This window comes from Pectinophora gossypiella, unplaced genomic scaffold, assembly GCF_024362695.1.
Source record: "Pectinophora gossypiella unplaced genomic scaffold, ilPecGoss1.1 Pgos_94, whole genome shotgun sequence".
Classification (NCBI taxonomy): domain Eukaryota; kingdom Metazoa; phylum Arthropoda; class Insecta; order Lepidoptera; family Gelechiidae; genus Pectinophora; species Pectinophora gossypiella.
The window spans coordinates 22366-50001 of record NW_026063304.1 but is presented as its reverse complement, the minus strand read 5'-3'; the positions used below and the strand labels follow the sequence as shown (position 1 = coordinate 50001).

Genomic DNA, 27636 nt, shown 5'->3' with positions numbered 1-27636 from the left:
TAATATCGTCACAACACGACACACAAGTACTAGTAGGCAAATGATGAACGAATGCAATGGTTAAATTATCGTTCCAGTACTAATAAGTCCCATTTGCAACTGTCTAATAGTAAAACTAGTTTTATTACCAAAGTATTAAGAACAGTTTTCGCTTGTGCAAAGTTCGAGTGTTCAGAATAGCATTGTTGTCGTTTTGAAACCAAATAGGATGTGACAACCGCAACAGTATTTCTGGATGTCTTTAGACTTGTGGCATAGAATAAGGAATAATAACACTTAGTGTGACGCACACAGACATGCAGACACGTTGTGTGTGTGTGTATGAGGTCAGACGTGCAGTCGCAGAAAACCGGACCTATCAAATCTTCAGGTTATGGTTGATTTGATTTGATTCTTTATGTAAGGGGACCCTGTGAAAAACGGGTTAATGCTAGGGAGATGATGATGACTGAGTGTGCCGCAAGCACACCCGGACACTCCATACAAAAAAGGACATCCTTAGGCCGGGTTTCCACTGACGCGGAGATGGGCGGAGAAGAGCGGAGATGTGCGGATTTGACCAATCACAGTGTTCGAGAGAGCGAAAAACGAAGACGCTCTGTCACTCTCTCCCTCACGGTGATTGGTCGATTCCTGCACATCTCCGCTCATCTCCGCACAACTCCGCAGCCTTACCGTGTAAGTGCAAGCGAGACAGACAACCTGTGCGGCGCTCTCCCTTACTCCTTACGGCCATCTTGGATGAGCGTGTTTGTAAAGTATTTTAGCGCGAGTCGACTGAACATTCGAAGCGCCTGCGCCTATTTATTTCTTTTACTTGGATAAAATTAAATCCCACCTCGCTTATGATCGCCTGTGTAAATAAACTTGTGATATTTTCCTCATAATATATGTATAGCCAGCAGGCAGCATATGCCACTTGAGCAGAGATACTTACAGGTTTTATCGCAAGTTTCCCTATATTTATGTTCCTAGCTATTTAATATTTATTTATTTAGAAAAACAGTTTTTACTGCACTAACGAAACAATCTGATAAATAATACAATCTTACGTTGAGTTTAAATAACAAATGGAAAGTTAAGCAGTCGGTCCCGGCTACTATTTACTTACTTAAGTAAGTAGGTAGTCGTAAGTTACATGAGCCGTTAGATGTTGATGAGGTTGGACATTGATCTCACAATACATACTAGACAAGAAAAGCACACTACAAATAGGTGTATACATTAATTTATTGAACAATATTAAAGCTATTTGTGACACCTTCGAACTGGTTGACAGTACCAAGTAGACTCCTGGAAGCGCCGTAGTAGACGATCCGGTGTGGTGCGAAGATGGCGTCTGAGGGTATGGTCCATTCGAAGGTCGCTCTGCTGGTACCGGTTATGGTGGACTGGCGCACCCAGTGGAACCTTAACATAACATAACAAATACTTTATGAAATAACAAAAATTACAAATAAAAGAGAAATTAAAGAGTACAATAGGCGGCCTTATTGCTAAGTAGCAATCTCTTCCGGGCAACCTTCTGGGCGAGCTCGTTCCAGCTTAGGCCTCGTCAATGCCTTCAGGCAAGTCTGGGGCCAAGAGCAAATGGGTCAAAGGCCAAGACCAAAGGTAAAAAAATCCAAAAACTCACTTGGTCTCCCAATCAGCATCAGTGGCTACCACGATCCACTGACCAAGTTCAAATCTCTCCACCACTGCGTGGCTTGACTCTTGCCTCAAGTCGTTACGAGGATTTGCGGCTACCTGAGGAAGAAATTAATAATATTGGTCTTGATTCCTGTACACAAGTCGAATTTTATTTTAAGTTATAGGTACCTGTCATTTTCTTATCCGCCTAAAGGAAAGGGACGGGTAATCGCGCGACAGGCATCAAATTTATGGAACACACGTCAATTTTCGCCTACTTGTCTTAAGCGCCTTAAGTTTACAAACTTATTGGTACTTTGAAATGTAGAGAGAGTACTTAGACACTAGTTGGAACTGCTGGACAGCAAAAGACTTCTTCGAAGAGCCACGCTAATGTCGATGTAGCATTTTGCATTGGTGGGCGCTTGTACCTAAAAGGCATAGTCAAATCTACAATAGTCCAATACGCGTAGCTACATACATAAGGTCACGCCTATTTCCCACCGGGGTAGACAGAGACTACGGATTTTAACACTCCCCTTTCGCTTCTTCCATCATCATAATCTCCCTAGCGTTACCCCGTTTTTCTTAGTGTCTACTTGCCGTTTTCGCTTCGTCCACTCTCAAAAATGTATACTAACAAAAGTAGCAGTAATGGTCTGTCCGCGACGGACGGTTTCTGGTGGTTGCTCCAGGACGTCTCCGAAGCTCCTGCCGAGAGGAGCGTTGTCCATCACCACGGGCAGGATCAAGGAGAGAGTGCCGTTGCGGTTATCAGCTGGCTCTGTGCCTGGTTCCACGTCGCCACCCTAAAAATAATCCCGCTATAATACATTCAATATCTCCTATACCCAAAGGTTCCTTGAAAGAGGTACATTTATAATCGTCGGTAGATAGTCTTCTTCTTCTATCGAGTGGGATAATTGTGAGGTGGATGACCAACCTCACCAATCTTGGTGTCAGGGTTACTATTGAGCCGACAAAAGCCCCTGACATGGCTTATGTAACAACTGCGTACTTTCATAAGCTAGAAGTAACCAGGACCAACGGCTTGTGTGCCTTCCGAACAAACATTTATAGTGCTTTAAAAAAATAGTTAAGTAATAGATTGGCTTCTAGCTCAAGTGACCAATTCGCAGTGGAACAGCTTGGAGGATATGCTTCAAACTCCCTTAGTTTGATGGTAGATACCTGTATCTGTATACATTAATATACGTAGCGTATGTATGTAGGTAACGTTACATAACACAAGCTCACGACTAATACCAATTGAAGTAGTCAGAGATACATCCATCGCAAAGTATCCACACCTCACCTAGCTTTCTGTTAGACCTACGTGATAGGTAGTGAGCCGTATCGCCGTCTATAATGGTCAAGGCAACTGTGTTAGTGAAAACTGCACTTAAGAGAAATTTATAACTCATTGATGCAAGTTCGGTACCGGGGGTGTATATGGTAAATATGAGCTGTTTATAGCTATATAAAACTGTACAAACTTACCTCAATAGCGACTGTAGTGAACTCTGAGAATTTGTTCAAGAAAATGTCTAAAGTGTGAGGGCCGTAGATCGTGGATGCTGCTTCATAACGTTGTACCTAGAAACACAAGAGCTTATTACTTTTGTCATCATCACTAACTTAACCTCCTAAGACCGAATGTTCTTTATAAATCCAAACCCTATTGTTTAACTATTGTGTCTGGAAATCTCGGTCTTAAGAGGTTAAGAGCCACGCTCTTGTCAGTGTACACCACGTACTGATTGATTATCGTAACAAAATATTACCTGATACTCCTCATAAGTGCACACATAGTGAATATACTCGTTGCTAAGACTGGAGACAGCCACTTTGGGTTCGAAGCCATGGTTCTCCATGACTGATCCGATGACGTCTTTGATCCGTCTTCCAGTCATGGTGGTAGGCTCCCCAGGCACTCCTGCGATGACGAAATCCGCCAGCCAGATCAGACTGACGGATATGGTGCGAGGGTGCCAGGGGATTGGGAAGTTGGCCTGGTGGATGAAAAGAAATTGATAACAAAGCATCCCCGAAGGGATAGGTAGAGATGTATTGTATATACTACATCCACTCCTTGCCAGCTATGTTTAACACAAATATTCCAAGATGTTTCCTCCAACCTACCTCGACACCGTCTTCAGTTGACGCTACCCCAAGGTCATCCTCAACTCAGGTCAAAATCGGTTAGACGGCATTATGTCATTATTTTCGCATTATTATGTTGGCGTTATAATATGCTCGACTCCAGTGAGTAAAGTCCTCAAGTCGAGGACGTAAATGTCAACTAAGAATACCAAAATGCTTAGCTGAAGCCGAATCGAGAGGAGGAAGAGTCGAGTGATCAAAGAATATGAGTGATCATAGAATATGAGTGATCATAGAATATGAGTGATCATAGAATATGAGTGATCATAGAATATGAGTGATCATAGACTATGAGTGATCATAGAATATGATCACAATTTTTTTTTAATTTTTTGCGTGTCTTATTGTAGATTTGCCGCAGATGGCATTAACTACTTGGCCGGACAAATGGGGAGTGCTAAAGGCTCTCACCCGATACAACGTTTAAGACAACAGGCCTGAGGGTGCCCAGTTGGGCGCGAACGTCGGCTCAGGGCGTCGTCTGAGAGGAAATAATTTGAAAGAATTAATCGACCCTGGTGGGTCGATAGCGATAAGCGCTTGAGGGAAATCGTCGACCACGCCGGCGGGGTCGGTATCGGGGTCCTGAAGTGTTTGGTGTCGCGAGCTGATTGGCTGCCTCTATGGCTAGAGTAATCGGGTCGTCGGGATCGTATATTACGTCCTTCGCAATAGAATATGAGTTTAAGTTTCATGTAATTGAGGATGAGCCTATTGCCATTAATTGTGCACAAATCTTGTGTGTTTACGTGATTTTTTAGCATAATTTTGTTAAAATCACTTACCCTTCCTGTCATCAGTAGAATTGGTTTAGGAGCATGACACTCCTCGTCTTCTTGTGTAGGCTCTGCGATGACACCACTGATTGTGTCCAGAAGGTCGTTACCCTGAACAGTTCCCTGAAATATTTTGAGTATTATAAAGAAATCATGCGAATTAGATTGACACTTTGCGCCAAGAGTTGCCTAGCGTAGAATAAAGAATAATACTACGAACTGTTGAAAATATATATTTATATATTTAAGATTTTTAAATATGGAAATACTTTTATGATTACGTTCGTTCGCGGAGCTTCCGCTCTAATACAACACAAGAAAAAGACGCTGCTGTTTTATTTCATAAAATCAATTTCACCGACCCGACACACATGGATTTCTTCACGAACAGGGGGGTTAAAATGGCCACATCGAAGCAATTCATCTAAGAAAGCAATATTGCAATTTGACATTTGTTTGCATTGCGCACTTACCTTTACAACAACATTGCTTTCTTAGACGAATTGCTTTGATGTGGCCATTTTAACCAGCCAGAGGGGTAACTCTCGGCCCCGCACCGAATCGTATCGAGCGTCGACTTCACCCCCTCTGTGGTAACCCATTACTTGAAGGCCGGTCCCCAGCAGTGGGATAGGCTATTTAAAACCCCCGTGTTTGGGCTTGTCGTCAATGACGTCGATCTGTTTTGTTGCATACCTGAGTTATGTTAAGCGTGTTAGCTCCATCAATGGTTCCTGATGCGAAACTGTAGCCCATCGCTGGTACACACCCACTAACAGGTTCATCCTGAAATATTTTCCATAATATATTAGAAGTTATTTTTTTTATATTTTTTTATACATGACCACAATCTCACCTGATGGTAAGTGATGATAGTTCTGAGCAAATGGAATTCCATAGTATCTGCTTACCCCGATGGAAACTAACCGCAAATGTATGTATGTATATATGCAACTCATAAAACTGTGCTTAAACTAAGCATACTTAATAATATTATTACATACATACATACATACATAAACTCACGCCCGTAATCCCAAATGGGGTGGGCAGAGCCACAAGTAATCAAAGACAACTTGCAGCCACTGTTGATACGAAGTCCTAAGATGGATATGATGAACCTTATGGTGATAAGGGATCAGCCTATCGCCCATAACATTAGTCCATCATGTTAGAGGACGCAATCCCTCTGTCGGTTTTTACGACATGCCCGGGAAGACAAGCAGCTGAACGTGTTCTATGTTTTTTATTTGCTCCCAGAACAGCATAGAAGCAATAAGCAATAAGAAGAATAATATTATTACGCGTATTAAAAATTTCAGAACGAGTTTGAAGCTGCATAATTAATAATTCCATTTTCACGATATCCGGTTCATCAAGAACCACGCTCTATCAAAGACTAATTCTTTTCTGTTAGACTTCCTTATAAAACACGATGTTCGCCTTTCCTAACCCGAAAATATTGACAGGTTTAGTTTGCTTTCGGAGCTGTCTGAGCCCTGCAATTAGATTAATGACTTACAGCATTGAATGTCCTGGCGATAGGATCGTACCGTGACACGGTCTGCAAAGGCATCTCGACGAACTGATGCACCACTGCTAATTCTCCTTTTAATTCTTCACCGGGACTGCTTAGTACTTCCTGGAGAATGAAATTGACGGATTATGAAGAGCATAGTGTATCGATGATTTATTTCTTCGCAGTAACGTGCATAGCAGTGATGAACATTCGCACTGAAGATCATCGCAGTTTTGTTTATCGCCTTTAGGTATTACCTAAAACATTGCAGGCTGATTATCAGATTGTTCGAAAGTAAGATCCGTGCTTCGGAAGGCATGTTAAGCACAAAACCCCGGCGACTACTTACTTAAGTAAGTGTGCAGTCGTTACATGAGCCGCGTCATGAGCCCTGACATCAGGGTTTATGAGGTTCACTGACAACTCACACGAAAGAGAAGATCAGATACTTACCATAGCCCCTTCATAAACAGCAGTGCCAATGATCTTGGTACTCTCGAACATGTCGTCCCCTGGCCCTAAGGAGTAGCATCGCTCCTGGGCCTCGCATAACAGGAACTGGTTGTCGCATTCCTCACCGCTGAACTCGCAACGAGCACCTCGAGTGTTGGGAGACACGTCACCGAGACTGGACGCGAAGAAACCAGCCACGATTTCTGGCTGGAATGGAAGAATGTAGGATTTGTTGAACGTTATAAAACATTTCACTGTGAATCGATATTGTTTAGCTTAACCACACCCGAACAGTATACTGCAACAATATACAGGGAGTTAGTGACATCGTAACGAAAACTTTGAGGGATGATTCAGGCCATGATTCTGAGTTGATATCAAGTGGAATTTTCCGTCGCAAAAGTATGGAACGGAAATTAATTTAAATAAGCTCTAAAATTTTCATGACTTCTCCGACAGGAAATTCCACTTGATATCGACTCAGAATCATGGTCTGAATCATCCCCTTCAGTATTCGTTACAGTGTCACTGACACCCATACCTACTTGTATGGCTACTGCATGTACTTGTATGGGGTGTAAGTGACATCGTAACGAATACTGAGAGGGATGATTCAGCTGATTATTCTGAGTTTGTTTGATTATGTAAGTTTGTAAATGTGGCGTCCAATATGGAAATAAATATTTTCTTTCTTTCTTTCTTTCTTTAGTTAATATCAAGTGGAATTTTCCATCGCAAAAGTATAGAATTGAAAACAATTTAAAAAAACTAAAAAAATAACATGAATTTTGCGACGGAAAATTCCACTTGATATTAACTCAGAATCATGGTCTGAATCATCCCTCTGAGTATTCGTTACGATGTCACTAACACCCTGTATATCGTCCACCACGTCGAAGTAAACACCTATTTAGTTAATAATAATCATGACTTATTTCTTGTAGGGGATATGAATATCGTACAACTGGCCTATAAAGCATAAGCATGCGGAATCACTGAATATACTCGAATAGAATTAATAAATAATAAGGTCACGAAACTTGTTCTGTTACAGTACGTTCAAAATTAATATTAAATTGTAAAATATTAATTCAAATAATCGACGAAACGTTTTGAGAAAAGGTAGGTTGTGCCCTGCCCTGGCGCTTCGTTTTGCTCGTCTTGGCGGGGACACTCCCATGCCCCCAGATAGTCGACTGAAAATACACCTCTCGTCGTGTAGGTGTTGTTATTTATAATTAATTGTCAAAATTTTTAATTACAAATCATTGATATATCTGTATCTATTACGAAATAAAATAATCTTGATTGACGCTATCCGATTATCATACTTAGTTGATAATTTATTGATCCAATGTAAAAAATCTAATGTAATTACTTTCTGATCCCTAATTTGATTAAGACGTAGCAAGCTGATCAGGTCACCCGACTATCCAAAAGTAAGATGGTCCGTGCTTCGTAAGGCACGTTAAGCCGGTCCCGGTTACTACTTACTGACGTAACGTAGTCGTCTTATAAGCCATTTGGGCCTTCGGCGGCTCAATAATAACCCTGACACCAGGGTTGATGAGGTTGGTGATCCACCTCACAACCCGATGACAGAAATGTGTAAATATGCTAATTCTCACCTTCCCAGTCATGCTGGTAGGGTTGAGCGTCTTTTCCATCATCAAGGCTGCGTAGCCGAGGTTGTCGGAGGATATAAGGGTGTTGGTCATGTTCATGCTGACAGTGTGAACTGAGAACCAGTTCAGGACGCCGTGCAGGTCCCCGTTCTCCTTTACAATGCGGACTTGGGTGAGAGTGTTATCTGTGTTCTGGTCGAACCTGGAAGGAAAAGAAATATGTATATGTCGCAGGGATATGTAAAAAACGGGGAAACGGGGACCTTTAAAATACCAAAGCATAATTATTATTGTCATTTCACTGAACCAATTTAGGGATTTGTTCAATTCACTAGATTTGTTTAGGGAAAAGATAAAATCGTGTTGTTATTTTAACATCCTCCGTGATTTGATCAAATCCCTTAGGGAATTGATCAAATCCCCGTTTTTATCATATCCCTGCGACATATACATAAGATAACGCCTTGGAGTAGTCAAAGATACATGGTACCCAAACCTCACCGAGCTTTATGTTATAATAGACCAACCTGATAGGTTGTGAGCTGTATAATGATATAAGAAAACTATGTGTAAAAGTGACAGCTAACATTTTAAGGTTAGCCCAGCTGACGTCATCCCCCCCAGTGTCATAAATGGGCTAGCAATGGCGGCTTGTCGTAGGATTGAGCATACACCTGGTTTTCTTATACCTTGAGCTGTATCACATATAATGGTCGAGCCAAATTTAAATTAACAATTGTCAATCATCCGTCACTTTCCTTTTCGGCGGATAAAAAAATGACGGCTATACTTATTTTAAAATAAAATTAGGTGGGGTATGCAGGAATCCAGGGCCAATATGTGATTAAATCTTAAATAGTTTTTTTTTTTTGACGTGACTTATTGTAGATTTGCCGCAGATGGCATTAACTACTCGGCAGGACAAAATGGGGAGCGCTGAAGGCTCTCACCCGGTACAACGTTTAAGACAACAGGCCTGAGGGTGCCCAGTTGGGCACGTACTCAGGGCGTCGTCTGAGAGGAAACATTTTTGAAAGAATTAAGCGATAAGCGCTGATTGAGGGAAATCGTCGACCACGCCGGCGGGGTCGGTATCGGGGTCCTTCTTAAATAGTTTACCATGTAAGAAATGCGTGATACTTTGAAAGTGACTGGTAGTAAACTAACCTCATTCTTTCTTCAGGTGGATTATACTCGTATGAGTACGGAGATCTGTTCATATGCGCGTTCCAAACTCGAGTTGTACCATAGAACAGTTGAGCTGGTACCATGTTCTCGTGAGCTCTTACAATACTCTGAAAATTAAAAAAAAGTCTGACCAGATACTCTTTTCCTTTTTTAAAATTAGTAATAGTTCTGTTTTTGTAATGAAGTGAATTGTAGTGTTATTCATATTCTGTGGCTCCTGAGTTTCTTATTATTGGGTATTTTGTGTGTAGGTACTATTTATACCTAAGTAGTAGGTTTATATAAAGTATATATAGGTATATAAGTTAGGTATATATATTCGTATTTATGTTATACATTTATTTGCATGTATTTATTAGTAAGTTGTACTTATAGTTTGTACCAGCAATCTTTCAATTTTTACATTTTTCGAAAACAAATTTGACAATCATTGGACATTATTTGACGTGACCATTGTATGCACACGGCAGTGCAGCAGCGCGCACTCACGCTGTACGGTTTCCACACAAATAATACTTAAAACCCATGTATATTGGCGGTTGTTTCACCTACCCATGTAACGGAGAATCTTCGTATCCTATAACACAAATCTCAAGTAAGAACTTAGCTTAGGATACGATGGTTTATTATATTTTAGAAACAATGTAAAAACATGTAAAATTGGAAATGTGTATGTTAAGTAAGCTGTAGGTACATCTTTTGAAATAAACAATTTATTATTATTGATGATTGGACATCGATTGTTTAGACATGTGCTGGATTCGAACCTGTTCTACCAACTAGGCTACCACGGCGCCTGGTTAAGTTAAATGAAGGCTTATGTAGCGGACGCCGCCGCTAGAGCGAGACGGCGATACTATTAGAATAGGATAGATATACGATCAGCACGTACAACCCCACTAGTTGAGGTATTGAAAATAGTTCCTAAGGTAGTAGTTTATACGCAAAAAATGAGCCACCGCTGGATCGCTCTGTCCACTCGGATGCGCACGGAAGCCGAAGTTTTCTCCGTCTACCCACACACCGCTGCCTGACGAGAAGAAGAAGCAGGGGGGGTATTTTTATTCAAAAATACCCTCCAGATTCCGCGGCTCCAAAGGGTAACACCGTTATCACTCCTACCCACCCCCGGCCTCCCACCAGCGGGTCTCACCGGGGAGGGAGTGATAGCGTGTGCGCTGCCTGGCGGACCGCTAGGTTTCGCACAAGTGGACAGCCCCATCGCGCCCACACTGAAACGGGGTGAGCAGAGCAAGGATGGCTCCCCCGACCACCGCCGGAGTGACGAAGCGCAGGGCGCGCACCTTCTTGCCCTCGCGCGTCGCCACCACACCAGCAGCCCCCAACCGACCGCCGCCTCCGCCGCGCCTCACCGGCCTAGGCACTCGAATGTCCCCCTTCCCGCTGCTTCCGGGAGCAGAAATTACTACAAGGAGGACCACTACGCCGCCTGAACACCAGCGACACCCATCCCAGTTTGTGGTGAGGACCATGCCGCCCGTCGCACTCTCCATGCCCTCACTGGACATGGAGACAACGCCGCCACGCTCGTACGCAAGTACGAACCCATTCTCGCCACTGTGCGAGTTGGAGAAGACGCCGCCGCGCTCGTACGCCGCCGTCTTAAACACGAACCCAGACTCGCCGCCGCACGCGCCTCCACGCGCCTCCACGCCCACGCCGTCGCCGAAGCCCGTCCGCCTTCAGCCGCCGCTCGCCCCAGCGAGCAAGAAGATTCCGCCCATCGTGGTGGACCAGCTGCCCGACTGGCCGCACCACTTCCGCAAGCTGCGAGAGGTGCTCGGCCATGTCCCCAACGCGCGCCCGTACGGGAAGGGTGTGCGTTTCATGGCGAAGACCAATGAAGAGTTCCGGCTTTACCAGCGCTACCTTGCCGGCCTGGAGAAAGCGACGGGACTCTCATGGTTCGCCTACGCCCCCCCGGCAGAACGCGCCCTGAAGCTGGCCATCAAGGGCCTCCCCATGGACACCAACATCGCCGAACTGGAGGAGGAGCTGCGCAGTCGCGGCTACGACCCCCAGTTTATCCGTCCCATCCAGGGCAGGGTGGACGGAATCTTCTTTGTGGAGATACGACGGACACTGGGCTTCCAGTCCATCTACGCCACCACCGAGCTCCTCTGCATGCCCGGTGTGAAGGTTGAAGCATGGAGGGGACGCAAAGGAGCCCCCCAATGTCACCGCTGCCAGCAGTTTCGGCACAGCAGCCACAACTGCCACCGACCGGCGGCCTGCGTTCGCTGTGGCGAGAGCCACGCAGCGAAGGACTGCACGCGACCCCGGGAGGTACCGGCGACGTGCTGCAACTGCGGGGGAGCCCACCCTGCAAACAGCCCTTCTTGCCCTATCAAGTCGCGCGAGCTGCGCAACACGAGGGCAGGCACCGCGCCCTTGACCGGCGCAAGAAGAGCTGTCCCAGCAACCTCCACCGTGGACCCAACCAGCGAGCCGACAGCGAGGAGCTCGCTCATGGCCGCGGCGAACGGCCCAAATGGACCCAAGCCGCAGAGGAAGAGGCGCGCCCGTAAAAGGGCAACTCTCACCCCCACCGCTACCACCACCGCCGAGCAAATCGCCGTGGAACATGTCCCGCCGCAGCCCTCTACGTCAGAGACAGCAGCCGCCGCCCCTCCCAAGGGGAAGAAGGCGAGGCCCCGAGCGGAGGCTCCCCCAGCTCCCTCCAGTGAGAAGCTGGAAGTCCTGGAGGAGACCATGCAGTTGCTGCACAACATCTTGGCCGCCATCCGCACGCAGACTGACCCAGTGCCCATCATCGTGGGAGGCCTGGCATCGCTGCTAGGCCAACTCACCGGTGGGCACTGAAACACCAACACCGGACTGGACCGGGGCTGCCCACATCCACTACTCCTCGTCGAGTAGTTAGGATCGTGGCCACCCCCCCGGGGGATGAGTTGACGCTTCCAGTGGCAGTGGAAGCAGTCCTCTCCCCCCCCTCCAGCCGACTCGACACCAGCTGCCCCGGCGACGGAGCAGCTTACCGGACTTGACACCACCGCCAGCTGACGGGCGCTCACTGGGCCTCCCCCAATGGGGAATCACCCGGTGGGCTCGTTACCGTTTATTGGCTGTATAGAAGAATTGCTTGAGAGTTTTAAGGCTGCGCTTTTTATTCCTATTATGTTACGTGTAAGTTCTATTGTTCAGTGTTTGTGCAATAAATATCCACCCGTAAATATTTCCCACCAAGGTAAACAGGATATGGAATTCCATTTGATCCGATCCTGGCGGTATGTATTCAACAACACAATAAAGTATGAGACGTTGTATGTTATTGTTCTATTATTTTTGGTTCTTTGAACATCCTAAACCCCTGGAGATAACACTTGTCGTATCATCACAGACAAATCCTCTAATCCAACGAGGATAACAGAAAGAGATAAATATAAAACGCGAAATAAAACGGATCTTCCCACGATCCCATGAGATTCGCTTTTTGTCGCAACTGTACTTACATTTTGAAATTAGAAATAAATGCTTGTCAAAATCCATTGTAATTTAGATAATGACAGTGTGAATGGCTTTGGCGATAAACGGGTCCCCTGTGAATCAGCTACCCTAACAGTTACTATGGTAACACAACTGCTATGCACGTTACAGCGAAGAAATAAATCATCAATATATTTTCTTGTTTTGTTTATCGCCTTTAGGTATTACACTTGTACTTAACGGCCTCCGTGGTCCAGAGGTTAAGCGTTGGGCTCACGAGCTGGAGGTCCCGGGTTCGAATTCCGGCGGGGACATATTACAAAAATCACTTTGTGATCCCTAGTTTGGTTAAGACATTACAGGCTAATCATCTGATTTTCCGAAAGTAAGAAGATCCGTGCTTCGGAAGGCACGTTAAGCCATTGGTCCCGGTTACTGCTTACTGATGTAAGTACGTAGTCGTTACATGAGTCATGTCAGGGGCCTTTGGCGGCTCAATAGTAACTCTGACACCAGAGTTCACCTCACAACCCATGCGATAGAAGAAGAAGTCAGGGCTGGTTTTCCTTTAGCAGGTTGGTAGACCAGACAAGCAGTCGCTTTTGTTAAAAACTGGAACTGTCAAATCTTCAGATTAAGCGGACGCTGTGAACAGGATAACGCAGTTTTTTCTGTCTACTACTAATATTTTTATACAAAAGCATTTTTTTCCACGACCCCTTAATTTAAAAAAATATAGCAAATTTCGAGAGACATATTTCGCCCCACTTTCCACTTCCTACATACTTCCCTTGTCCCATAAGTTTTGCGTACAATAGCTTTTAGGAATTATCATAATGTTACACTGTTAGCTACGTTTTATCCCGACACCGCATAATATTTCCGTGGAAGGAAGTTGTCTATGGGATTTATCGCTTTTACCGGTTTTGAAGCACGCCCTATTTGTCTCAAATATAATATTTGTGGTTTGTGGTGGCCTCAGGTAGGCTTGATAGTCGGAGGTCCTCGAGTAAGTGAGGTGCCTACAGGTGTACGGACAGTGTTTTTAAACATAGTGATATCCCATGGTTGTTACGGAGTGACAATTAACCTGACAGACCAAAGCGCGACCTGTCTCCCTCCATAGGGTTTTTACCTACCTATGGTTAATTAAATTTGTATATTTAAAATTATACATTGTACAAATTCAAAGGGAGTTTTCTTTGTCCCATGCTCACCGGTCTATAACATCTAGCTGTGCCCTTCAGGTAAACACCACTTTATAAATTTCTGAAACATATCAGTATCATAACACCATTTTCTATTTTACCTACCTTCCTATAAGGTAGTCAAAAATCTAGTGTTTCAGTGGCACAAAAAAGAAGAAGAAGAAGAAGTCACATCAAAAAAGAAGGGAATTTGGTGATTTAGTACTATGAATTATGTCTCGCTCGAAGAAAATGGAATTCCATAGTCTCTGCTTACCACAGGGAAATAGACGTGAGTTTATGTATGTATACTATGTAACGGTAAGTTAAATCCAATCAAAAACATAAATGTGAAATGAGAGCAAAGTTCAATATTGTGATAAATGCCTTGGTTGTTGACTTCAAGGACAACGATATCTAAATGGTGCCAAGTTCAATAGTCAGTCCTGAAATTTATTTATAAGTAACAGTATAACATTATCATAATATCTTCTTATAACATAAGATAATGTATGAACTTGGCTTGACACGCTGCCGCGTGTCTAGATTTTGTCTGTTATTAAGTAATAAGCTGAGGGATAGAAAAAGAAACACGGATATACGAAACACTACAAGAGTTATACACGCGACAGAATTGGCTTGCAGGCTGAAGTGGAGATGGGCGGGCCATGTAACCAGAGTACATGATGGGCGATGGAGTGAGAGAGTCCTGCATTGGTACTCTCGTGACGTCACAAGACTGCGAGGCAGAACGAAGCGACGCGACGAGTATGGTGCGATGACATCGTGAACGCAGCCACATGTGGACAAGGCTAGCCCACGACGGGAAAGGTTGGCAAGAGGTGGGGGAAACTTTCACCCGAAAATGGGTACATAAAATTAAATAATTTATACAATCATCATCACTAATTTAAGAACCACGCCCTTGACGGTGTAGCATTGTCCATGCTACTTTTTTAGGGTAAAATAAGGCAGTGGTTTCCCTCTTGCCTTCCGCCTTACTCTGTCCTGGATGGCGCCCAGAGTAGTCTATTTCAAAGCCGTACTAGGACTCCTGTCCTCCGCCTCTGAATAGTACTGACAGTTACTGCTGCCCTTCGTCAGGTTCCAGGTTAAGTCCTTGTGACTCGCCTCTTCCGTCCTGCATTGCCGTACTGATGGCTCCCATCTCCGCCTCTGCAACCGTTGATGTCTTCACCCGTAACTCTGGGCACAAGGTTACGTTATACCCCGTGGGTCCCTGGATATGGAATTATACATACTTATTGGTTTACATTGCATTTATATTGCATGTTTTTGGAAATAAAATCTTATCTACAGTAGGACGAGTAGTAACCCTGATACCAGGGTTGACGGGTTTGGTAATCCACCTCACAACCCACACGATAGAATAAGAAGTAGGACGAGTAGAGAGGAGAGTCATTATGCTTACAATTAAACATCACGCTCATAACTCGTCTCTAGGATTTTTTTGTAGGGTCAGGTATTAAATTCGAGAGATTTTCTCCAAGCCAAGCTAATATTCAAACATATTTCACGTTTAAACGTCTAGAAAATTGCCCACGTCAGTAAAATTGTAAGATTTAGACTAGTAACGCTTCGAGCCTGCCTCGGAATGATAACAGGATGACGTCATAAAATCCAGTCGGAATGAATATGGCGTCGTTTTCTCAAATGATCGTAATGGCAGCAGATCCGATCCAATATACTCGGGTATTCCGATTGGGATGATTGCTTTTGTATAAGTAATACATCTGATGGAAGTACTTAATTATAAATGGCTTATTGCAACTTAACATGATTTATGGGACTCAAACATAGCTGGCGAGGAGTGAGTGCGTTTATTATTTTACACCTCTACGTAGTTTCGGGAATACAGACGTTACGTCATGTTTTTTTATAACATTCATCATCATCAGCCCATTAACGTCCCCACTGCTGGGGCACGGGCCTTCCCTATGGATGGATAGGGAGATCGGGTCTTAAACCATCACGCGGGCCCAGTGCGGATTGATGGTTATTAACGACTGCTAATGCAGCCGGGACCAACGGCTTAACGTGCCTTCCGAAGCACGGAGGAGCTCGAGATAAAAACTTTTTTTTTGTGGTCACCCATCCTGTGACCGGCCTTTGCGAAAGTTGCTTAACTTCAACAATCGCAGACCGAGTGCGTTTACCGCTGCGCCACCGAGCTCCTCAACATTTTATAACGTTATTCACAGGTTTTCTTAGAAGCCGATTACGATATTGTACCTAATACTACAATTAGGCTCACGACCTGGAGGTCCGGGTTCGATTCCCGATGGGGGCATTGTCGAAATCACTTTGTGAGACTGTTCTTTGTTTGGTATACCAAATAATAATAAGGACTTTTCAGGCGATCATCTCAGCTTGAATAACCTGATTGTCCGAAAAAGTAAGATGATTCCGTGCTTCGTGCACGTTAAGCCGTTCGTTGGTTAGAAAATGCATTTCTCAGGAATGTGGGTTTCCTCACGATGTTTTCCTTCATCACTGAGCGCGTGATAATCATTTATGATTCATACATGGATTCGAAAACAAATTCGACATTTATTGGGTTTGGCCAGTGCTGGATTCCAACCTGCGACCTCAAAGTGAGAGGCCCCTTGATTTATTTGAAATAAATCACCTGAGGGTGAATAATAATTGTAATTTGGAAGTAATTGTGTTGCGCCTCAATTACTTGCACAAATACAAATTACAATTATTAATTAGTATAAAAATTAAAAATAATTTCATATGATTTTTATACTTACAAAAATATTCAAATCTGCCAGCAATGTTTTAATTTAAATCCTTATGCCGTCGCGTATAAATATGAAATATGCAGTATTGTATTATATGGAACGAGGTGTAGAGCATAAATTAATACTGGCATACATTACAGTGTTTTACTTTTATTACTTACCCGGTTTTGGCTTTGTATGAACATTCTTTCATTCATTTGGGCTTTTTACCGTTCCATGTAAGTATGATTCAGAAAAAAAAATTACAAGAAGTATATTAATGCATTGATAACGGCCTTCGTGGTCCAGTGGGTGAGCGTTGGGCTCACGATCCGGAGGTCCCGAGTTCGAATTCCGGTGGGGACAAATCACTTTGTGATGATCCCTAGTTTGATTAGGACGTTGCAGGCTGATCACTTGATTGTCCAGAAGTAAGATGATCCATGTTTCGGCAGGCACGTTAAGCCGTTGCTCCTGGTTACTACATACTGATGTAAGTAAGTAGTCGTTACATGAGCCATGTCAGGGGCCTTTGGCGGCTCAATAATAATCCTGACACCAGGGTTGATAAGGTTGGTAATTTACCTCACAACCCACACGATAGAAGAAGAACGCATTGATGCGAAGGGCATTAAACACAAAACACACAAGAAGAAGATACAGAAGAACACACACAGTCTGTAAAAACAGGATGGATTTGGGGCCTGTAAATGCCTTAAATATTATAGAAGGAAAAAATGAAGGGAAGAAAGGAAGGGGTAGACCTAGGATAACATTTATGAAACAAATAAAAGAGAAGGTGCATGTCGTGTCGTATCGGGAGGTGAAGGTTTTGGCGGGAAGAAGAGAAGAATGGCGATTACTCCACCGACAAGAGCGCAGCTCTTAAATAGACAGAGAAATGCCTTAACAAACCTAGGGAACACAAAGTGATCTTGGTGATATCTGCTCACCAGGGATTCGAGCCCAGCGCTCAACTACGTTACTGAACAATGGACCGGTAAATAGCCTTTAATCGTATTACAATTTGTGTCTAAACCTGAACCATAATACGCTGTCACATTAACACGTATTTTACTATGACAACAGGTCTGATAGTGCCCAGTTGTGGTTCATTTTGAGCCCTCAGCGTTTCCCATTTGGCCGACCGAGTGATTAAATCCATATGCGATAAATTTAAAAAAAAAAGTCAAAAAATAGTATTTCTGGTGGCATTTCACTTAGTGGTTATCTAACTTACTCTTTCTATTAAACTTTCCAAAAATTCTTACTTTACAACTTCAACGCACGAAAAATTTCTCGACTTCATATTTTCCTCTTTAAGCGATTACAAAGAGTTTTTCCTTATGCCCCTCACTCCTAGTTCCATCCGAAGCTTTTAAGGAAACCAACTTGTCACTTGTGACCTGTCTTGCATTATTTATCACGTGTTATGTCTGTGGTTCATGGGGAAAATGATAAGACCATTATTTTCCCGTATTTTGTTTGGTATTTTCTACGAGGACTTCCGAAATACATATAGAATCATAAGACCACGCCATTAGGGTAGGCAGAGACCACGAAATTCCACTAACTACGATCCTGACTCTTCCACTCTTTTTTTTGTACTGGATTGGGTGCCAATCAGCTCGCGACACCAAACACTTCAGCACCCCGATACCGACTCCTCCGGCGTGGTCGACGATTTCCCTCATTCAGCGCTTATAGCTATCGACCCATTAGGGTCGATTAATCTTTTCAAATATGCTTCCTCTCAGACGACGCCCTGAGCCGAGGTTCGCGCCCAACTGGGCACCCTCAGGCCTGTTGTCTTAAACGTTGTACCAGGTGAGAGCGGCAAATCTACAATAAGTCACGTCAAAAAAAAAACTGAATTGGGTTGGTCTTACCCCATTCTTCTACGAGGTAAAGAAGGGGTCGACAGTGGAGCGAGCTTACCCTGAAGATGCCTATTCACCCGTGATGTAAAGGACCCCAGGTTACAAGATGCAGGAAACACTTATGCTGGCAGCTCATTCCATTCCTTGGCTATGTGCATTATAAAGGATGAAGCGAAGCGCTTGGTGCAGATTATTGGTATGTCAACCAAGTAATGATGGTAATCTGCCGTACGTCTGGATGTTCTCAGATGAAATGGGCTTGGTGGAAGGAGCTGATGGAGCTCAGACTTCAACAGGCTCGCCGGTTTCGAGTATTCTAGACCTTGACTATCCTTAAAACATCCTAGATCTGATCGCTATATGTATATAATCAAAGAGCAAAATTTCAGTCACTGAGCCCAACCATTTATTTGTAAACAGTGGTGAAATTATGAACTACTAGTTGTCATAATTATAAAATTTATGTTGTTGTAGGTGTTTTCGGTCTATTACAGAAACGACATGTAACCAGGAGGTCTTAAGTGCAACCAGTTAATTTATTCCTTTGCAAGAAACTGATTGTACGCCTACGCCTTATTCTTACAACTGTACCATTCACACCCGCATCATAAATCTGTTTCGTAAGTCTACTTTCATTCATACACGAATACTTCGAAATGCCTACTCTCAAGGAGGAAGTTGTCACTTTCAATATAAAATACAAGGAAAGACTTAAAAGCCACATTACCCAGCTAACTTGGGAGCTGGCGAACGCACCGTAGAAAAACGCGACGTAGCGAGAATCGACTTTCGCTGACAACACCATAATTAAATTCTCCTCCGTGGTCCAGTGGCTCAGCGTTAGAGTCACGATCTGAAGGTCCCGGGTTCGAATCTCGGTGGGGACATATCAAGAAAGCCAGTTTGTGAAGCCCTGGTATGGTTAAGACACTGTAGGCTGATCACCCGAATGTCCGTAAGAAAGATGATCGGTGCTTCGGAAGGCACGTTAAGCCGTTGGTCCCAGTTACTTCAAATATACTTTATTGCACTCAAACAAAACAAACAAACATTTAGCAACAGTACACATGGGCGGCCTTATTGATCTGGAGCTATTTCTTCCAGGCAACCCCTACCAGGAATCAGTCATAAAAAATCGTGGATGCGGGACGGTACAAAAACATTATTGATGTATGTAGTTGTTACATGAGCCTTGTCAGGGGCCTTTGGTGGCTTACTAATAACCTTAACACCAGGGTTGTTGAGCTTGGTAATAATCGACCCAATCCAGCCATATGAAGAACGAGGAGATGAGCGACGAGCCGGAGGACTAAAAAAAACGAAAAGATTTCTAAAATATTTAATTTCTATGTGGCTTTGACGTTGAAAAACGGTTCTGTCTGTATTTTTGGAGAATTACCAATTTTGGGAGCCCCCATATTATTATATATACGGAACTCTTCGTGCGCTCTTTTATTTAATAACTGAAGCTTATTCGACCGATGTGAGTATCGAACTGAAGCGCTGGGGTCGTCACGTAGGCCAGTAGGCACGGGGCACGTGGCGCTGCATCAGCAGTTTACTTCAAGTTCCGAAATTATGTACCTTAGGCAAAATAATGGAGCCGTGTGCCGTGTGTTATGTAGCTTAAGCAAAATAATGGAGCTGTGTGCATAGTGTTATGTAGCTTAGGCAAAATAATGGAACCGCGTGCCGTGTGTTATGTAGCTTAGGCAAAATAATGGAGCCGTGTGTCGTGTGTTATGTAGCTTAGGCAAAATAATGGAGATGTGTGCATAGTGTTATGTAGCTTAGGCAAAATAATGGAGCCGCGTGCCGTGTGTTATGTAACTTAGGCAAAATAATGGAACCGTGTGCCGTGAATAATGTAGATTAGGCAAAATAATGGAGCCGTATGCAGTGTCGTCATATGTCAGCGATTCCCTTTAGGTGGGTACTGTCGCGTAACACACTACACTGCACCTCTCTAAACTGTAATTAACTGCAATCTATCTGATAAAGACTATGAAGTTGATGGCATATTAAAAAAGATAAAAAAATATCTATGAACAGTGCGGTATAATAAGGAAAATAAGTACAAACTAAGCTGTTTAATAACCCGGCCATGTTAGAAAACTTTACAAAGGAATGGCGGGGGTGTTTAATAAGCTGTGTGTTACAGGCAGTGGGGTGCTATGCGTAGCTGGTCACTTTATTATTATGTAGCAAGAACTACGCTATACTTTGGGCCATATCTCACTAAAGCACCACGGTTGCGACATCAACAAATAGTATGCAGTATTTTAAAGGTTAAAGGTGCCTCTCCTGGTTACGCAATTAATTAGTTATCAACAACCGAATCCCGAATTAGTTCCCGCTGGTTACGTGACCGTCCTCAAATATGGAATAATATTTGTATAATTAATTATTTGTAGCTTAGACCTGCCTTAATCTCATATAGAGTGTTAGTGACATCGTAATGAAAACTTTGAGGAATGATTCAGACTATGATTCTGAGTTAATAACGAGTGGAATTTACCATCACAAAAGTATAGAACTGAAAATAATTTAAGAAATACTAAAATTTTCATTACTTTTTCACTTTTTTTTTGAAATTCGACTTGATGTCGACTCAGAATCATGGCGTGAATCATACCCTTCAGTATTCGTTACGGTGTCACTAACACCTATACGTACTTGTATGGCTACCTGTATGTATTTGTACCGGGTGTAAGTGACATAACAAATACTGAGAGAGGTGATTCAGCTGATTATTCTGAGTTAATATTAAGTAGAATTTTCCATGGCAAAAGTAAAGATTTGAAAACAATTTAAAAAATATAAAAAATCGTGAATTTTGCGACGGAAAATTCCACTTGTTATTTATTCAGAAACATGGTTAGAATCATCGCTCTAAGTCTTCGTTACAATGTTACTAACACCCTGTATAATCAATTATCATTCAGCCCTTGATTTATAAATAACAGTTCCAAACTTTACAAAATATCAGGAACTCACTCAGAACAAACTTTATATCAACACTCGGCCTACCCCACATTTGGCAATCACGTGAACTCGTCGCTCCTTTTTGCCGTGAAAGACGAACAAACAAACAGGCACACACACTTTCCCATTTATAATATTAGTATGGATGTGTTAATTCGCACGTAATACCTAAAGAGGAATCTAGGTCCCAGCGAAGACTGACAGCTGGCTGTCGTGCTGAATGGATTTGCTAATCCTAACCGTATAGCGAAATCCATTCACCAAGGTGTCAAGTCACAAGATTGCCTGGGGTCGGATGTAATGAAGATATACATTACTATATTACATAGCTCGCGTGGGTAGGTACTCAGTACATCTTACGATAGTGTACTTCTGACTAACCTGAGTATATAAACGTGTTAGTGACACTGTAACGATAAAAAAATTGGAAGGTTTATTTTATTGCACTAAAACCGATGGTAGGGTAGATGGTAGGTGTTTTTATGTCTAACATATTTAGTAAAAAAAATTGAGTCTTTGCTGTGCCAAAATATAAATCAACGCGAACAGGCGTACGTTGTTTGATATACAGGGTGTTAGTGACATCGTAACGAAAACTTTGAGAGATGATTCAGGCCATGATTCTGAGTTTATATCAAGTGGAATTTTCCGTCGCAAAAGTATGGAACGGAAAATAATTTAAATAAGCTCTAAATTTTCATGACTTCTCCGACAGGAAATTCCACTTGATATCGACTCAGATTCATGGTCTGAATCATCCCCTTCAGTATTCGTTACAGTGTCACTAACACCCATACCTACTTGTATGGCTACTGTATGTACTAGTATGGGGTGTAAGTGACATCGTAACGAATACTGAGAGGGATGATTCAGCTGATTATTCTGAGTTAATATCAAGTGGAATTTTCCATCGCAAAAGTATAGAATTGAAAATAATTTAAAAAAACTAAAAAAAATAACATGAATTTTGCGACGGAAAATTCCACTTGATATTAACTCAGAATCATGATCTGAATCATCCCTCTGAGTATTCGTTACGATGTCACTAACACCCTGTATATTTGATAGATTATATTGATGGTTTTTTATAATTTGTTATTTTATTAAATTGGGTTCTATGCAGCTTAAAGCACATTATGGGACTAAACATATAAAAAGAAAGATCTTTAACTTTGTGTTCTTGCAAATAAATGATTGATTATCATTAAAAATTGAGATCTCAATTTTTACTTGGATAAAAATTAATAGAAATTATTTAGTAGTTTTGTCGAGGAAAATTTTATTACAATGTGATTTTTCAAAATGGCGATTACCTGGTTTTGTCTATAAGGTGACAATAAGTACTGTAGATGTAGAATTTCACAGGAATAGTAACATAAATATCATTGAGCTTTGCTGTGAAATCTGCAGCCTGTTACAAGTGCAGAGTACGTGACTGTGCGACAAACTGAACTTGAATCACTTGAATGTTAGAAGCGATGGATGCGAAGGTTGCCTAACCTGTGACGAATGATACTGCGTACAGAACGGTAACTCTTTGCTACGCACCAATTCTTATCGGGATCCGAGCTAGATTTGGATAGTTTCTTAGGTCAAAGATAAATTATGAAAATCCGATTGCTAAATAAAGACAGATCTTAAGTTCACAAAACATCTTTTCTTTTTTCACTTTTTTTTTCTATTTTACTTTTTTTCTGATAAAGGAAAATGTAATAATAAGTGCGTCATTTTGTCACGTTTTTCTATGACGTCACTGATTGCTTTTTAATACAAATTCCACAGTAATTTTATGTTTTGACTAGTTGAAAACTACCCTATTACCTCAACTCCTCTGGGTCTTACTTACATTAGTCTAAATGGCCGAAAACCGCTGAGAAGTATGAAGGTTTAGTTTAGTACACTTTTAGTCCTTTCAGATAATGTCAACGAACATCAAATCCAGAAAAAAATACGAAAAATTGTCTGGATCGCATAAAGTTTTAATAGAATTCTTTATTAAAATTAATGAAATCGGTGTCTGCGAACTTTTTCCCATCCTTGTGTTAAAGCAATTAAAGTACATAAGTACCTATTTGAATTTATATTAAACACTTTGTTCTTTGATTGGTTCCTAAAGAAAATAATCCTGCTGATAAATTAATGTGAAATATTAGGAAATATGTCAAAATATATTTTCTTATTATGTTTTATTTCAAGTGCCTATATGTTGCTATTTTTGACAAAAGAGCAAATTCAAATTCAAATTCCAAAATATATTTATTAAGTCTGTAACATACTAACGCTTTGAATCGTCATTTTTATATAACGCACGTCTCATCCGTCTAAAACTACTACAGCTTCTCACAGCGTGTATAGCCTGGGAAAAGAAGCTGCAAGGAAAATCTCGGCACAGGGTCCTAAACGTTCTTTAAAAATAAAGAAGTTATAAGTAATTTAGTAATTTGGCTGCCTAATATCAGTTTATCCCATGCATTTATAACTTCGAATAAAAAAAATCGCGTATGGTGTATCACAACCCACACGATAGAAGAAGATTGTGTTCGTAAGTGTATTTTTCTACTCCTCTACTTTAATCTGGCATTTAAATAACCAAAAAGTCTAATATAAGTACATACATAATTAAACTCTTTGAAAAAGTGTACGCTCTATGGCCTATAAAAGCATTGTTTACAAAGTGTAACTGTACTATAATGTCGCCAAAAAAGCATTGTTGTTGTTTTTTTTTTTGACCTGGAAACTGGCACCTTTACTTTGTTTGGTGCCATAGATATACTATAAAAAAAAGTATACATTTGCCGCCATTTTCCCGTGCGTTGGAAAATAAATTGGAAAATTTTTGTTTCATTTAAAATTACGTAGTCGTAGAAAAAGTATTGTATGCAACGTTGTATAACTAGGTCAAAAAATGCTCGTGGCGTCTCTTATTGCGATGTGCATTTTTTGACCCTTCTTATACAACTGTTGCATAAAATACTATTATCATTTATTTACTTTTATACATACAAGTATTCCCACATGCTGCACTATCCCGCTATATTACATAATATTAAATATCTCCTACACTAAAGGTTGCCTGGACGAGATTGCTACTTAGCAATGAGGCCGCCTATTGTACTCATGCTATTTCTTTTTTGTTTTGTATTTTGTTTTTTTCTAAAGAGATAAAAATAAAGATTTTTATTGTGCATAAATTTAGGTACAGTTATAGCTAATAGTTGCAGTTATAGTTGCAAATTACGTCTCACTAAATTAGTAAGTATTTAAGTATTTTTAAGTAGGTAAGTATTTATTATGTTATGTTAAGAAGATTGTAGATTTGCCGCAGATGGCATTAAATTCTTGGCCTGATAAGTATCCATTGATCGTAATACCACCTCCACGCTCCTTCAGCCATCTTCCCAATGGTCGTAATTCCCGTCACGACCTTCTCATCACTTCGACCATACTTGCTCCGGTGGCACTCAAACAATAAACTTTAACGACTTAACTTAATCCGACACTTTTAAAGCCGACGCTCCATTGAAATTCTATTACGGCTTAAGCCGTTACGGTTCTATACAGAAAAGGAACTAATTCGTAGGGAGTTCCCTATCAGGTTGGTCTAACAGAAAGCTTGGTGAGGTGTGGGTACTTAGTTCAGCTTGCGATGGATGTATTTCCTTCTTCTTCTTTCTTCTTCTTTCTTCTTCTTTCTTCTTCTTTCTTCTTATTTCTTCTTCTTTCTTCTTCTTCTTCTTTCTTTTACTATCCCAATTGGGATATAGTCGTGAGCTTATGTTACGTTATGGTTTATAGGAACTAACTACTAACTAGGAGTAGAATCGAAAGGGACTGACATAAGCAACTAATGAGAGATACATATTTCTATAAAAAGCCAGTTAAGCGATAAGGCCGCCATTTGTCATGTACTTAGTTAAGAGTCTTTTGAAATTATTTATTTTTATTTTGGTGCAATAAAGTGTATTTGTATTGTATTGTACTGTCAAAATTGCGAGTCCCAAACGCGCACCGAGTGTTCTGTACAAAGTGCAAAATTTAACAAAGACAATCTCAGGGCAGCTTTGACTTTGCCTTTAAAAATTGTCTCCAATATAGGTAGCGATTAGTTTACGATTTGCAAATAGGTTTGTAATCCCAAAAACAGATTACTTTCGTGATAGAAGAAGAAATTAATTACTTTTGGATTTAGTAACTTGATTTTTAGAGATTCGATGTACCGCAGACATAAATATTAGATGTTAAACAGACGGACGAGCTACAAAGTTATCCTACAAGGGTTCCATTTTTCCTTTTGAGGCTCGGAACCCTAAAAAAGTTTAGAATGATACCTAGTCTTACAAAACACAAAAGTTCACGAATACATTTCTATTGGGATATTCACAGGTTCATCCATAGCAAGATGTACTAAGTACCCACACCAGAAAATTAAAAGTAAAAAGATAAACTTAATTAATAAAAAACAAAAAGTAAAAGTTTGAGTAATTCATTACGACGTAATTGTCCTATTCTTCAAAACTTTTGTTGAAATTTGAAATATGATTAAAATCTTTAAGGTATTTTTACCCTTTTTGAGAATACTTACAATATGACCTTTTTATGTAAAGAATTGAACCATAAAAAAATAATTACGTTCATGTTTCTTTTATGCATGTTTCTTTTTCTAGTTTAACAGCCTCTGTGGTCTAGTGGTTAGAGCGTTAGGCTCACGATCTGGAGATCCGGGTTCGATTCCCGATGGGGACATAGTTGTAATCACTTTGTGAGACTGTCCTTTGTTTGGTAAGGACTTTTAAGGCTTGAATCACCTGATTGGCCGAAAAAGTAAGATGATTCCGTGCTTCGGAGGGCACGTTAAGCCGTTGGTCGCGGTTATTAGCCGTCAAAACACCTCCACCAACCCGCATTGGAGCAGCGCGGTGAAGTATGCTCCATACCCCCTCCGATTGATTGAGGGGAGGCCTGTGCACAGCAGTGGGACGTGGGACGTATATAGGCTGTTTATGTATGTATGTGTTCTTTTGTAGATTTAGGACTGAGATTAGGTATCTGTAACAAAACGCAATGTTGGTACTGATTCTGAGACTCACACCATCTAATTTGTTTTTACCTGTCATTATCTTATCCGCCGAAAAGGAAAGGGACGGAAAATTCCATTTGATAATAACTCAAAATCATGGTCCGAATCATCCCTCTCAGTATTCGATACGATGTCACCAACACCCGGTATAGTGCAAAGAAACTCACTTCTAGACACCAATTCACTTCTTGGCAAAACACAGACTAAAGCAAACATAAGATGCTCTTTTACAGATCCAACAGTTTTCAAGAGACTCTTGGCTGTTTAAATATAAGTTCACAGTCATGTTCCAATTTGCTCGAGTCATTAAATAATGTCAATACTGGACCCATTCCATATGAAGTTATCTCAGAAGCAATATCTTGAAGGCGTATGTTGGAAAAGTAAAGAACGCTTGAATCATCAGTCGATAAGTAACTGTTCCAAATAATTAATAATTTCCCATTTTTGGTAGAACGCTTGCCTCTCACTTTGAGATCGCAGTTTCGACTCCAGCACAAGCCTAAAACAATGATTTTCGAATTTGATTTCGAATTCATGTTTGGAACATAAATTATTATCACGCGCTCAGCGTTGAAGGAAAACAACAATGTGAGGAAACCCACATTCTCGAGTAATGCATTTTCGGAGGTATGTGACCTGTATTAGGCTGGTTTTCCCTTCGCAGGTTGGAGGGTCCGATAGGCAGTCGCTTCTGTAAAAACCGGATCTGTCAAATCTTCAATTTAGGTAAGCGGACCCTGTGAGAAACGGGATAATGCTGGGGATGATGAAATTTTATGGATTATCAAAATCAAAGTGAATATGGGAAATTATGTGTCAGGATCAACGAAAATGGAATTCCCTATTCTCAGCGTATAATAGGCGTGCCTATTTCCCACTTAGGTAAGCTTTACACCTTCACAACTTGTGGGTTGTGTTTGATAAATCAAGGTA

General features: G+C 41.5%; 1 protein-coding gene across 1 annotated transcript; it reads right to left on the bottom strand.

Moving 5' to 3' along the window:
• Positions 1-1212: 1212 nt before the first annotated feature.
• On the bottom strand, positions 1213-10578 carry LOC126381714 (neutral ceramidase-like). Its single transcript, XM_050031169.1, has 12 exons — positions 10510-10578; positions 9336-9529; positions 8172-8370; positions 6544-6750; positions 6094-6213; positions 5268-5357; positions 4581-4694; positions 3417-3644; positions 3133-3228; positions 2274-2441; positions 1637-1749; positions 1213-1410 (listed from the first exon to the last, which is right to left on the bottom strand). Exons 1-12 carry the CDS (start codon positions 10576-10578, stop codon positions 1230-1232), a joined length of 1779 nt encoding a protein of 592 aa, XP_049887126.1. The 3' UTR covers positions 1213-1229.
• Positions 10579-27636: the final 17058 nt, after the last annotated feature.

Bases quoted from the DNA above. Each gene is read 5' to 3' on its own strand.
- LOC126381714 (XM_050031169.1), bottom strand. From the start codon at position 10,578: ATGGGGCTGTCCACTTGTGCGAAACCTAGCGGTCCGCCAGGCAGCGCA. The intron at 3,645-4,580 runs GTAAGTGATTTT...TTCATCCACCAG, and splicing joins TTCTACTGATGACAGGAAGG to GCCAACTTCCCAATCCCCTG. The intron at 1,411-1,636 runs GTGAGTTTTTGG...TGTTATGTTAAG, and splicing joins GATGCTGATTGGGAGACCAA to GTTCCACTGGGTGCGCCAGT.